The sequence below is a fragment of the Lates calcarifer genome, linkage group LG9 (assembly GCF_001640805.2).
Source record: "Lates calcarifer isolate ASB-BC8 linkage group LG9, TLL_Latcal_v3, whole genome shotgun sequence".
NCBI lineage: Eukaryota > Metazoa > Chordata > Actinopteri > Centropomidae > Lates > Lates calcarifer.
Genome location: NC_066841.1, coordinates 16682697 through 16697526, shown reverse-complemented (window position 1 = coordinate 16697526; position 14830 = coordinate 16682697). Strand labels below are relative to the sequence as shown.

Sequence of the window (14830 nt, the reverse complement as noted above, 5' to 3'; positions counted from 1 at the left end):
AGAGGGAATGGCAAAAGAATTGGCCATAATTAAGGCTTATTTAATAGGCATATGCATCTAGATAATCTGGTCTGTATCTATATATGCATTGTATAAACAAATATATATATATAAACTTTAAATTTAGCAATGTGCACTGGAGTTTGTACAAATGCCAAGGCAGTTTGTGTGCAATTTCAATCAGTTAAACAAAAAAAATCTTCTTTTCATCCTTTTTCTTTATGTGTCTCTCTTTACTCTCTGTAGCGGAACCAGCAGACCTCTTGAAGATTTTAGATTTTCACAGTTTACCTGAGGGTGTTACAAAAACAACGGGTTTCTGCTCACATAGAAGGTCAACACAAGGACCCGATGTGGCTTACAGAGTTTCCAAAGACGCCCAGCTCAGCGCCCCCACCAAACAGCTGTATCCAGGTGAGTATCAGATTTGACACGCTGTATCTCTCCACCTCTGAGTATTAATACCATCCTCTGTTTTGTCTCCCAAAGCATGTGGGCATCAAACAAAGCAGCTCAAAGCCACTCAAATCTAGTTTTAATTTCATTTTTCCACACTACCCTTCTGCTTAAGGACTACACGTGTTGTGGCTTCTCGAAGACCTTTAACTTATCTTACAAGTTGTCTCGGCTACACAGCCTTGCCACCTGGTCAGCTTTATGGCCCTGTACCCCACATCATAGTGAACTAGAGGTAAAACATTTAAACCTGACTGGAAAGCAATTTGTGTTTTTTCCTCACCTAGTCTGTTCCTTTCTTTCCCCTCCAGGTAGAAGTTTTATTGGCTCCTATAACTTTATTATTTATGTCAACTCTGCGTTTAATTTATAGGATTGTAGGCAGGGTATGCCCACCCCTGCATGTGTCTCATGTTTCACTCCCCTGTTTATCCCTCACTAAAACATATACTGTATGTCTACAGTTTTTACTGTAAGCCCTGTTCTTGTAAAGATGTCAGAGATGTCCAGCACATCTGGATACTTTTACTAACTGAGTTAGTCCTGTTGCTTAGTCACACACATTTAAATGTCGATGGACAAAGATAATGCATGCTAATTCCCCCGTTGAAAACACACACCAGATGCATAAGAATTCCAGCCCTGTAATATTTGATGTTGTAGGAGGAGCTGGACAGTGGAAAAGTAGTGAAAATAGGGGTGGTAGAGGGGAGGGAAGTCTGGGGTTCCACTTTTGCCTTGTTCTGTTGTGCTGACGTGGCTTTGGGTTACTGCTCTATGGTGCGCTGCAGTAGTACTTTCCTCTCTCTCATCCCTCTACGGCAATCTTTCCTCGCTCCTCTCCCTCCTCTCTTTATTTTCCCTCAAGCGCCATAATTTTTCCCTCTATCTTTTCTTCTAGACTGCTGCTTCCTCACAGTGTTCCTTCTCTGTGTATTTCATCTAATTCTCTGTCTGGTGAGACATGCTAAGCTCCCTTCTCTGTACACTTTCTTTTTTCCCCTTACAGTACAGAAATTCAAAACCATAATTTCTGTGATTCAGACAACCAATTTCTAAAACCGTGATTGGTTTCCCTGCAGCTTAAAGGTACAAAAAGCAAAAAGAACAGTGATGTGGTCTAGATGCAGAGAAGAGGGAGGAATAATAATCCTTCCTGTGAGCTAAGCTTCCACAAAGCTTGGATTGGATGACAGCCCCATTCATGGTCCTCTCAGACGTTGCACTGGCCTTAGTGGACCTTTGATCCATGTCATGGCTCTTCTTTAGGGCTTAAAGTAGAGCCACAGGGCTCCTGTGGCGTGCATGTCCTATCATGCGCTCCAATCAAACAAATACTGTTCACTTTGAAGCTCTATGTCAGCAGAGCCCATGAGTCTCTGTTTAGATACACATTCTATAATTACACACATGCTACTGTGGATCATCCAAAATAACAGTCTACATAAAACAAACCAACTTGGAGGACTTCATAACAGGCACCACATACTCTTAAGGTGCAAACAGAATAACTAGCTGCCTGTGGCTTGAAGGCCTTAAAAGCTAATATACAAGTCTGTGATGTGGTGCCTCTCTCACCTCAACATTAAGAGAATGTACAGCTAATATATTCCAGAAGGCAGCTAAACTTGTGAGATCATTTTATCCATCTCTTTTTTCCCTTTAACTAAGTTTGCTACTGAGTTATGACTTTGGCCCAAAGCCTGGAGGTACAGTTCGTCTAAATTATCAGCACAGCACCCTGCCTCCTAAAAGAAGAAAACTAAATCACATATAGAAAACAAAGGCATGGTAAACAAACTCATTCTGTTATGGCTATGATGTTGGTAATAAAAACCACAGTAGCTCTGATTGACAAAACACTGGCCCGTGACCCCATAACCACAGACAGTCTGTGATGATGTGTTGGAAAAGAGCAAGTGCAGACATGCAATCATTAGGCAAACATGTGGAAGGGATGATTCATTTGAAACTACTGAGGCACTGAAAACAGAAGAGTCTTTTCTTACCTTTATTATGTGAATGAGAAGTGAAGAAACAGGGCGATGAAGCTGTCAGCCAGCTTTAACCTTAAAGCCACACACTTCCCATGTCTCAATGTCATCCTCTACTAACTTTCTTTCTGTATCCAGATTAATATGTGAGAAACAGCAGAGTGCAGAACAGGGACAAATTAAAGGAACAGAAACCAAAGTGTGTTAGCAATGTGATGTTCCACCACAAGCCTCCAAAACATCTTGAGTGCTCCTTGTCTAGACTAGTAGAAGGATGAACAATGTTCTTCCAAAGGACATTCCCTCATTTGGTGTTTTGCTGATGGTGGACTAGCAGAACCCTCTTAATGAGTCCTATTAACACCTACCTAAACTACTCACAGAATCGCCTCAGTAACCACTAGAACCTCAGGAAGGACCCATAGAAGCTCCTTTAGATTCTGCAAATGATGAATTGAATTATAATAAAACCCAACATGAAACGTGCTAGTAAGCCCTGAGCCAGATTTTTTCTTTACTTTGTAAAAAAAAAATACAAATCTCTGGATGTAGCTCTGATAATCTGAAGTTAATGCAGAAAAGTTTTCTTCACTCCCCTGTCTGTGGTGTTAGCCATAATGGATAATGGCCAGCATTTGCACAAACAACAAGGAAAGAGTGATGCAGTGGCTCATACCTTCTCTCTGAATGGGGTTAGCTGTCAGTTGGCTTGTGCACTTGTAGTCTAGACTGCTGTGGCTAGACGGCACTGGCCATTCGATTAGGGGATTCTGCTGCAGCATACACTTGATATTCAAATGGTCAAGCTAAGATCACAAGCCATAATAGCAACAGCGGTTCTGTTGTTTGCTAACATGGTTCAGGAGTGACATAGTCTATTAACTTCATAAAACCCTGGGCAATATTGTATTTTATTATCGTAGAAAATATCCACATGCCACATGCGTAGTATCTTTTAATTTGAACGAAAAGCAGCCTGCAATTTTAGTTTATTACTAGTCAGCTGAGAGACTTTATAGATGCACAAAACCCAGAACACAGTAAAATGAGCAAAGTGTTAGAATTATTAGAATTCCCTTCTTTCTATTTTCACTTTTTTTTTTTTTTAATAAAACACATAAAGATCATTAATTAGTGATTAAATTAAAATGACCGTAGTATGGACACAAATACAATTTTGTTGATATCCAATAACCTAAGTCATTTGGTCATTATTATAGCTGGTATAAATAATGTTACCTGTAGTTTACTCCTCATGCCTTAGTGGTATTAAAAGAAGTGTTTTTGACCTTTTATCTGGGATGGGATATGCAGTTTGAATCATATCCTGTTGGCATCTGGCAATGTGAGGTGAAGCCAAGTGTAAGCAGAGGTAATAACACATCAGGTGAGGATTATAGATTATAAGTTGCTTCTCTTATTGATATGTTTTTTTGCACAGAAAGTGACAAACCAAGAAAAATCCCCAAAAAACTCTATCTCTACTTTTGAACAAAAATAAAATCATATTTCTATCACAGCCTGTTATTAAACAATAGACTTTTAGTCACGTAATGTTATTTGGGCCTTGAATTTTAAACCCTATGCGTCCTGGGTGCTATTTCTCCATTTACACTTCATGGTCACTTAACTGCATACAATACACATCTATCTTCCTCTCTATCCTTTGTCCATGTTTCTCCCTTTTTTGCACACCCACAGACAGGTACACTTCTCTGCGGCAATGTGCAATCCCTCTGGAATGCTGGGATTTGGACACTGTGATGACTGAATGACCAATTACAGGACTTTCTACCCCATTTACCTGCTTGTATGCACATTGACAGATGGTAGAGTCCCTCCCTGACTTTTGAGGTGTTCTTGAGGGATTCTGTAAGTTTGGTGGATAAAGAAGAGTAACTGAGATGTAGATGTGAAATGTCAGCACTGTGAAAATAGAGGGTGGCAAACTGCTCTCACAGTCTCCTTTAACTTATAAATAACTTATTTAACTTAGTCTTTAATTTTAATTTAACAATTTATTAACAAATGTAAATAAACCTTCTCACTATCAACTCTGATACTTCCACTGCAGACTTGTCCAAGAAAAAAAAAGCTAGCCATATCATAATAGATATTTTGCCTAAATAAAAAGCTATTTTAATTGGGTCTGGATCTGGCAGAAAATGATGGATTGTGCCTGATTGGCTGGTTGAGATATTTGGGCTTGTCTTTGAGTGTCTGACTTTCCCAGACCTTTTAAGTCTGATTCTGATGGTGGTGCTGCCAGTGTAAAGTCCCAGGACTTCTGGCACCATAGCTTTTCCATTCCCACCATGTCCACACACCCACACCCACACATACCCACACACAGACACACACACAGACTAAATGAGGAATGAGTTATCTCTCATCTGGTGGCCTGAAGTAGCAGTTTGAGACACACATTCCAGAGAAACCCGAGCTTTCTGAACGACCCCCCCCCCTTCTACTTTGTTATAAGGTCCTGAGGAGAGAGTGAGGAAGAAGAGTGCACATTTTTTCCCTCTCTCATCCTCAGTTTTCTATTTTTGTTAACCTCAGTCTCATTCCTCTCTTCTCAGCGTTATGATGGAGAGTGTCTCAGGGCATCTCAGCCCTCGTGGTGATGGTAGGGAGGACAGACACACTACATAAACACAAATCCACAAATGAGAAACCTTGCTGTGTAAATGCTAGTTAAAATTCAGAGACAGTTTAATTTTGGTTCCAATTTCTGCCCTCCAAAAACAGTAGTTTGGATTTGAAAATAAGTCATTCTCATTCCTTTGCTCCCCCCACTATCTCTTCTTCTGTCCCTTTTGCCCCTCATCTGACCTTTGACCTCCACACAAACAGCCTGTCCCGAGCCAGCGCTGACTCATTGTCTCTGCGACAGACGTGGCTCATGTGCTACCGGATGTAGTGACAAACTCTCCCCCATCTGGTTTCTTTTCTCTGGTCTTTCCCACCTTCCTTTTTGCATTCAACAGTAACAGTTCATTTCATATGCTGCCTGCCAAGGCTATCATGTATGTCTTGTATGTCTTCCTCACCAAACCCTCCATACAAGAAGGTTTTTGAGGGCTTGTCTGTTTCATCTCCCTCTCTCTTATGTTCTGTCTCTCCTGCTCTCAGCCTTTCACCGTCCTGTCGAAGCATCTGTCAATTAAAGCAATGTTTCTCATATGATGCCAAGCTGAATTCCTGAGGGAGCACACTGCCAAGGCATGTGCTCTCCGCATGATGTGATTTGGTGCCTGGCATTAATGAAGGAATGATAGAAAAGGCAAGAAGACAGGACAGGAAAGCAGACAGACACCCAGATGCTGACTGAATGAAAGACAGTGAGAAGAAGAAAGAACAAAATGAATGAATAATGGTGGCAAAATTCTTTTTCTTTTCTCTTCTTTCCCCCTCTGTCCTTTTCCACTATCTTCTCTGAGCCTCAGTTTTCCATACCACATCCCCTCTAAGGCGTCTTCTTCATCCACAGCTTCTGATTGGCCACCTAGACCATAGTCACTCAAATTTCGCATTTTCCAGTCTCCTGTGGCTGAGTAAGGGGGCTTGATGGCTGCACGAGGTGCTACAAAACCACTGCAGCCACAAACCCTGCCTCTCTTTTCCGGTCGTCTGGAAATCTGTGCTCGGCACATACTGAGCAGCAAGGAGTTGCTACTGGAATCCATGTGGTTTCTTTGCTAATGTTAAACACAATCCAGATAGCCGGTCTCTCATAACAATAGTGGTTTTAATACAGTCAGATTGCCTCTGTTGCCTTTTTTTTTCTTCCAAAATTAAAATATCAGAAAACTGTGCTTGCCTCAAGTGTAGTCTGACCTCAACATGAGCAAGCAGCAGCCTCCTTGGATGATTGGAAAGCCCGCCCTCATTCTGGGGTCCTGAGAACACCCCACTAAGACTGTCTGTCTGACAGATGTGCACTTTGAGCAAAATGGAGGAAATAGTTGAGGCTGCACAGTGGAACCCCACAGATGGAGGGAAACATGTCTGCTTCTGCATATTTTATGTGTTTAAATATCAAATTATTATTGGTATTTCAATTTCCATACATATGTGTCCTTAATTCTGTCTCAATTTCACTCTTACTTCCTCCTCTTCAACCTCTCTGCTGGAGCGTCTCAGTGTCTCAGTGTTAGATCGATCAGCTGTGGGAGAAGAGAGCAGTGGAGGGGAGGGCTTTGAAGGATAGTTTGACAAAGTCTCCCTGGATCACATGCTTTTGTCATTATGCCTCTCATCCTGTGCTATGCTGGAAATGCTCCCACTTTGCACTTCTGTTTCTAACTTTTTATTTTCTTCTCCTGCCGGCCTTTATCCATTTCAGATTAATCCTATCCTGTTACATTTTGGGCACTGCACAAATCGTTTCCTTTTGGTGCTCAAAGCCGTCCCAGGTCTTCCAATCTAAATTATCTTTGTCTGTTTTTGTAACATTTCTTTCCATTAGAAATAACTATAATAACTTTCATACTCCCTCTTGACACCAAAGCGCACTGTCTGTCTCCTAAAATAACAATACGATTACAACATCCTGAACACAAACATAGTATTTCATTCCTCTTATGATGATGAATGGTTACTACTACATATAATTCTCCAAAACTTTTCTGTCTCTGTCCAACCCACCGTCCGTCCTGCCAGGTGATGTGTTCCCTGAGGACTTTTCCATCTTGGCCACAGTGAAGCCCAAGAAGGGCAGCCAGTCCTTCCTGTTGTCTGTGTACAATGAACAAGGCATCCAGCAGCTCGGACTGGAAGTGGGACGCTCTCCTGTGTTCCTGTACGAGGACCACACAGGAAAACCCAGCCCCGAGGACTACCCCCTCTTCAGAGGAGTCAACCTAGCTGATGGAAAGTAGGTTCAGTAGTTGTTGGCTCGACAAACATCCATCACAGAATATCAGACCCTGTTTTTTTGTTTATGCATCTTCCCCTCTAATCAGAGTCCAGGTGGATGTCTTAGGCTTTGATTAAGTTATCTGTGGCGCATCTGCCAGCACACTAAACCACCTAGAGCAGCACCTGAACCAGGTGTACCTTTACCATTGATTTGTTTGCAGCATGCAGCCTTGTCAGTGCCCATTTGTGATATTGTACATTTAATCCCTTACACTTTATGTGGATTGCGTTGTCCTTAAACATGTATCTCTTAGTCACAGTACAGAATCCTGTTTCTGCCTACAAAATAAGAGTAAAATGAAGTTCTTTTGTTTACCCCAGGAAACATAATGGGATGTATTTGAACAAGAAGCCAAACACAAAAGGGGCCCTTAGCCTGTTAGTAGTGTGGCAGCATGTAACCCAGTAAGTGTGTGAATTAACTTCACCTCCCTTTCTAGGTGGCATCGAGTGGCCATCAGTGTGCACAAGCAGACCATCACCCTCATTCTGGACTGTAAAAAGAAGACCACCCAGAAGCTGCTCCGAAGCCCCAGCCCCATCATCGATACCAAAGGAATTATAGTGTTTGGAACTAGAATACTTGATGAAGAAGTCTTTGAGGTAGGCACAGCACTGCAGCTCTTCATCTACATGTTGTTATTGGTGTTATTCTTCAGTATATTTAATTATGTGACCATTTAGGGCTATTTGTGTGATGGCTCAGTGCTTAATGAGAAGCGTTTTTGCCAGATTCACACTAGCCTGCCACTCAACTGTGTCCATTTGTCTCAATGTGAACTTGATTGTGCCAAAGTGGGATGAGAGAGCTGATTTATAGGTTTGACAGCTGATGCATTTTTGATTCTCCCATTATATACTATTTTCAAGGCTGCTCTAAACAAGTCAGCATACCAGTCTCTTCTCAGGCCAACTTGACTTTGAAATAAGGCCTAAAGCAAATGAGATAAAAGTGAATGATGATCCTTCAGTTTAACTACAGTGCAGACACATGTGGCTGTGGTGCAAATGGTCATCCCCAATCCCCATTCTGTATGTCATGGTGCACGAAATATGAACTGCGGTAACGGCCACATCCTCTATAGATATGTGGATTAGCTTGTGGAGCCCCCAGCATCTGATTTCCTTGCCTCTGCCACCCACTCGTACACATGCACAAAACTGCAAATCAAATTTAATTTAAGGTGCCAGATATTCCACATTGTCCACAAAAGAACTTAATGTCCTGGCGTTTCCAGCTGTGCTGCATTTATTCGCTGTTCAACTCTGCATCTGTTATTGCTGATTTAAAGTTTTGCCTCATTGTGGCTAGTAAGCACTTTAAACCTATTAGTCTGTTGTAACTGTTATATTTCTGTTAGTGGTGTCAGTGTCTGGATTCCCTCTCTGAATTGAATGGCTGCAACATTTTAATTTTTAACAAGTGATGACAGGTTTTCATTATTAGAACGAGGGCTTTACCTCTTCCTTTCTCCTCTTTTATGCGTGTAAAAGCTTTGTGGCAGGAGATGAAAGATTAATGGTGATCTGACTAGTGACAGGAAGCCTTTTGGGGTTTATAATACCCAGAGGTACCTGATATGAATCATAACAAAATACTTTTTGGTTTTACCTAGTGTGAAGAGTCTGAATTAGTTTGGATAGTGCCTATAACAAGCTTTTGTGTGGATATTTGTGGTTCTTAAATGTGACCCCTGTGAGACACACACACACACACACACACACACACACACACACACACACACACACAAAATGCACACACACAGGCACAAGGAATAGTGTTGTCTTTGTCCTGTCAGAGTTGCTTGTTTAAAGGGGGATTAGTCTGTGAGGCTGAGGCCCTCAATAATAATTAGTAACAGAGGCTGACTGATGTGACTGATGCTGAGCCAGCTGACCTTTAACCTCACTGCTGCTCAGTGAGAATGGACAAAAAGAAAGAAATATGACATCACTCAATTTCAAAAGTTGGTCTGCCAAGCTATAGGGGAGATGGATATATGAAGGCATATAAAACTAATACTTCACTTCTTTCCCTCATTCAAAACCATTAATCACAGCCAGATCACAAGTCTAGATTTCTGTATTGCTAAAAAGCTATATAGTGTGTATGGTAATGTTTATGTATACATTGTTTTTTCGTGTGTTAGATGTGGTTCATGAGTGAAGCAGGGGAGTATAGCGCTGTTTGAAAGTACCCAGATTATGTTCAGATTTGTAGCGAAATAGTTGGACTATTCATCGAGGCATAAATACATATGTTTTTGGTATGTGTTATAGCTATTATTTCCCCCACACCTAATGGATGTTGGTAAATTCCTCTAGCTGCCAACAAGATGACTGCATTTATCCAGCACAGTTCTTATTCTGCTCTAATTTTGTTGTTGCCAATAGCATACTCATCACAAGACTGAGGTGAGACAGGAACAATTTAAATCTTACCAAGCTATCAGAGCCACGGTAACAGTCCAATGGTTACCGTGGGAACAGACGGATATTTTGTGAGAGATGTTTAAAGCCCTCCTGCTGTGTGTCTGCCAGTTGGGAGACAGGACAGGCTCCACTGCGTGCAGAAAATGGAAAATATGCCACATAGTTTCCAAATTATGCTCAGCCTGCACTCCTCTCTACTCCCCTTACTCCCTTCTCCCCTCTGTAGTTTAGTCTGATCCTGTGTTGACTTTTGCCAGAGTCAGTTACCACCAAGAGGTGGTGAGCATGAAAACACAAAAAAGCATATTTGATTTCACCAGCAGGCCAATTAAATCAGTGGACTTGAGAGCATGCAATTTCCAGTCAATCGCTTTAGAAAAAAAAGGGGAAGGGGAAATAATAAGACAGAGCAAAAGCAGTTTTGAATCAGTTTGAGAGAGCTGTTTTTGACAGCACTGATTTGATATCTCCCAGCTTCTCCTTGAGAGACTTTTGGTTACTCAAAAAGGAGACAAATGGTGTTAACATAAATTAAACAAACATAGTTACAGACAGCGGCAAAATAATTTGACTTTGAATCCTTGAATTACAGAGAATGGTGTGTTTAATGTGCCTTCTTAAGTTCTTAAGAAGCATGTCCCTTTTCTTTACATACAGCAGTGAGGAGAGAAGTAGTATTTACTGTATGCTGAGGTGGTTTGTGGTTTGGTTTCTAACATGATTTTTGTGGTTACTGAGAGAGCGTCTACCCTCTATAAGTACCATAATGTTATTTTTTTTCCTTAGCGGCTTGCATAAGAGTATTGTGGCTTGTGCCAGTAAAGACTATGAATGTAATTAGAGTGGTAATTATGTAAAAAGACTGGTATCTTACCTGGTAATCAATGCTCATCTGTTGCAAATGAAATAGCAATTACTCCTTTATAATGACTATAATGCACTTGTTAAAATCAGTTATTAAGAGTCATTATCTTTTGGAAAGACGAACTAATGACTTTAGAAATGTTGTTTTGCTTTGTGACTTTAGGCCTCTAGATGTTTAGAGAATGTGTGTGTGTTTTCAGTGTATTTTAATCTGCGTTGTTCAGAAAGTAGGGCCTGTTTGACAAAGTCCATCTGCAGAATGTGTCCTCTGATTTCCCTGTTCGCTGTTGTTTCCCAGTGAGTGTGCCAAGAAAAACCAGAGATAATTTAATGCCCATCCCTTGGTTCTGAGTAGCGTTCAGTGAAATAAATGGCTGTGGTTGGTCTGAGGGAACACAAACAGGACAGATGAACCACTTGGCCTCACTCAGAGGTAATCCGCAGGGGACCTCGAGTGAATCGAGGCGGCCAAGGTGGAGCCGTGCAGACACAGCAGTTCTTGTCTGGGCTTCCATTGTCTCAGCCAAAGCAGCGCGAAAGCATCCTCGCCCAGTAATGAATGTGGGTGATCGTATAGTGTCGTTTTTGTCACAGAAAGACATTTATAAATTTGGCATATTAGAGAGTTGGAGGGGAGCAGATCAGAAGGAGGTTTTGGTGTCGGGAAAACAAGATGTTCAGGATAGAGAGGGTGTGGAGGAGCGAGGGAAGCTGGAGCAGTAGGTTCAGGTAGGGGAGCCAAAACTTTTGGGTCATACGCTGGAAAGAATGAGGAGCTCTCTTCTCACTGATGTCAGTCTTGGAACAGCAGCCTTACCACATGACATCATCCAGAGGTTTCCTTGGTAGCTGCTGATAGGCTGTCCCAGGCCTGGGCAAGGGGGGAGGGTGGGGGGGCAGAGGGACGCACATGTGTGTGGGTGAGTGGGTGATAAGTTGGGGAGGACAAGTAAGAAAGGGTGAAGGGCTTGAGAAGAAGACTGAGGTCAGATATACTGACATATAGAATTAGAGATGGAATGAACGAGGGGGTGAATGATAAGAGCAAGTGGAGCAGTGCAGAGGGCTGGGAGGCCTTTAATAGGGCTGGGATGAGGCACGTTGTGGGGCTCCCATAGTGCAACCAGAGCCAGGAAAAAGTAGTAAAAACATGCAACACATGAGCTTGATGCTTGTTAAGAGCTTTAATATTGTGATGGCATGATGCATTTTACACATCCTGTTTCCTCATCTTTACCTCAGGACTTTTCTTCAGTTTTCCTGCCTTTCACTCAGACTCTCCTTATTTATAGTTAACATGTTTCAGTCATCTAAGGTAAAGATGTATTCACCTCTGGGAATACTCCTGATTTTTATCTTGACTGTTCACAAAGAATATGCACTAAGAGGAGCTGCATTTTTGCAGTAGATTTTCCAAGTTCAGAATCAGATTTAAGCCCATTTTGTCCTAGTTTCTGAGGTTGTAGTATGTAAGTTTGGCTGATGTTGCCAGGCCTTGACTGGGCTTCTGTTTTATTATTTGTTATTAACTCCACAGTTTCAGCAATTTCCACAATGTACCTGACTCTTGGGTTCTTGTTTCTGGGCGTCAGAAAGCAGTTACAGGCCTAACACAGCTGGTGAATGGAATGGCCTTCTCTCATGGAGCCCCATTAGCAGAGACTCATCTGGTGCATAGATACAAATTGTTATTTAGGCCTATTTTCACAACATGATTGATTGATCTGATCTAAAGTGGACAGCTCAAAGTAAAATACCAAACCTCCACATCTGTCCCCATATTTTGCTGCAGTGCCAAGTGCTAACATACTGTATGACTGTACAATTTTCAGACAGACTGCAGTTTTCCCACAGATAAAATCAAGTCAGTGGGGAAGCGGTGCATTTGACATTGATTTGAGAGGCATTCTGACTCCATGTGTGAACCCCAATCTGTCCCAGCTGGAGCTAGAGATATAGTGTGATCCAGATGTATCTAGGCACATAACTTCTTTGAAGAATGACTCATTGATAATGGATTAAAGACTCAAGTAGAGAACTTGGAGAATGTGACCATAATAAAGCAGTGTATTTCACTGTGATTTAATGTTAATTTTGAATGGCAGTGTTGCATCCTAGGAGTCTATGATATAACACTACTAAAAATGCTGTATGTTATAGTCACGTATTTCTGCATTATGTTGTCCAAAGTATATGTCATGCTTCGCTGTCAAAGCACACTACCTCTATACATTTCAGACTTCAGTAGCCTCAGGGAAGATGGAGTTTCCACCATGGATAATTAAGAGAATTTCCCTAACTCATGTCAGATGTTTGTCTTTCGCCCCCTTATTCCCTCTGTTATTCCTTTACTGTGTCAGCAAGCCCTGAAGTGTGCCCTCAGCACTTTTTTTGATGTAGATTTCAGCCAATGGCCAAGGCAAACACTCAGATTCTGCATCTGCTAGGTGAGGCGAACCACTCTGGTTTCCACTACCCTAAAAGAACGGGAAATGGGAATATGGCTGCCCATAGTCCTTAGAGGTGTGGGATTAAAATCCTATACAGAAGGGAGTGTGATGGGGGCTGGGAGGCTGAGGGAGAGGAGACCCAGAGGGGATCGAAAAACAGGATAGCGGCCAAGAGGTGAGGGAAGGTGCTGTGTAGAGGATAAGTGGGGTGGCAGACAGGCCTGTTGCCCTTGGCAGCTGCTCTGAGCGCTGGGATTGCAAGACAGTCTGGAGGGGAAAGCGTACGTGGGTGAAAATGTACTCAGTGTCTGGTTAGGGTTTAATTATGTAGATTTGTAATTTCTCTGCTGGCATGTATGTATGTGGTTCTAACCATGTAGGTATGCTTGTATGTGCTTGAACAGCCATGTTGACAATGTGTATCTATTTTGTTTGTGTGTCCCTGTGCATATTTTGTTTGTGTGCCCATGCTGATTTATGCCCCCTGAGCAGTGAGCTGACCTCTGCAGAGCGTTGTTTGGTTTTTGTGGTCAGCTTGGAGAATGCCCAGGCACTGGAACTGTGAGTGTGCCGGTGTGGGCTGGCAGTGGGACCAAGACCTGGCTCAGAGCTCATGGGTGACTGTGTAAATATGTTGTGAAAGTAGCTTGCCTTAAAATACAGCCAGAGCTCAGACCTCCCAGAGTCTTATCCTGCTCTGTGAGGGCCCTCCTACCCGTTTTCCTTTGCTGACATCTGACCAGAAAATGATGAAAAACTAGACTTGAGTCGTTCTTCATACTGTGTGAGGTGTAAAAGGTAAACAGAGTCATTACCAGGTGTCCCTCGGGATATGGAGAAATAATGAGCATTGGTTTGTGCTGTTTATTTCAACCTAAACTGCTCTAAGCAAGTGCTTGAGAGCGCAAATTTCATGAGTCTGACACACGGCTCCACTAAACTGATCAGCAGGGGGTCGCCTGACATCATCTCAAGACCTTACTCTAATCAAAGTAAGCCTTTGCTGGGCTCATTTTAATTACTACTTGATGTAGGTGTGTGTATACATGAGAGAAAGAGAAAGAGGAAAAGAAGAGGAGAGTGTATGTTTGTGTGGTTCAGTCAGTTAAGTTTGAGCCTCTTGTGCATCAGTAATGTACCCCATTCAAGGCCACTCATTATGTTGTGATGATTTTAACCAAAACTGCACCAATATTGCTTTCCATCATTCCATCCCATTCATTATATGATAATTCAGAAGAGAGACAATGAACTCAGTCCACCCGTCATGATTATGGGTCAGGTTCAGATGGAGACAGATGTTTGGCCTGTTGCTCACTAGAGCACTCTCCTGCCCCCACCTGGACACAAGAAGAACATCCAGCAGGGACTCACATGTGGGGGGCCAAACAGGGTGAGGTTCAGGAATGAAAATGTAAAAGATGATGTGACATTTTATTTGCTAAGATGCAGAAGCAATAGATTAAGAATATAAGTATTACTGATAAATCTGTATTTGTTCTGCTTCTGTAATCTAGTTGTAAGATGCAGCTCTGTAATCACTCACAGATTGGTGTGCATGTTTAGTGTGTGCATACGATTTGTCTTCAACAGTTTCTCTTAACATGAATTATGTGGAGTGAGGTCGTCCGCTGCTCACAGCCACAGGCAATGGCTTTTCCATCAGAGCTCAACATGAGGAGCGCATTGGCCAGGAGCAGAGTCATATTT

At 42.1% G+C, this 14830-nt stretch overlaps 1 protein-coding gene across 1 annotated transcript in view; it reads left to right on the top strand.

Moving 5' to 3' along the window:
* The window catches only part of col5a1 (procollagen, type V, alpha 1), a 74660-nt gene that overhangs the window by 16700 nt on the left and 43130 nt on the right, over positions 1-14830 (top strand). The window contains 3 exon segments of the mRNA XM_051072972.1: positions 247-414; positions 7116-7329; positions 7814-7976. Coding sequence (XP_050928929.1) covers positions 247-414; positions 7116-7329; positions 7814-7976 — 545 coding nt within the window.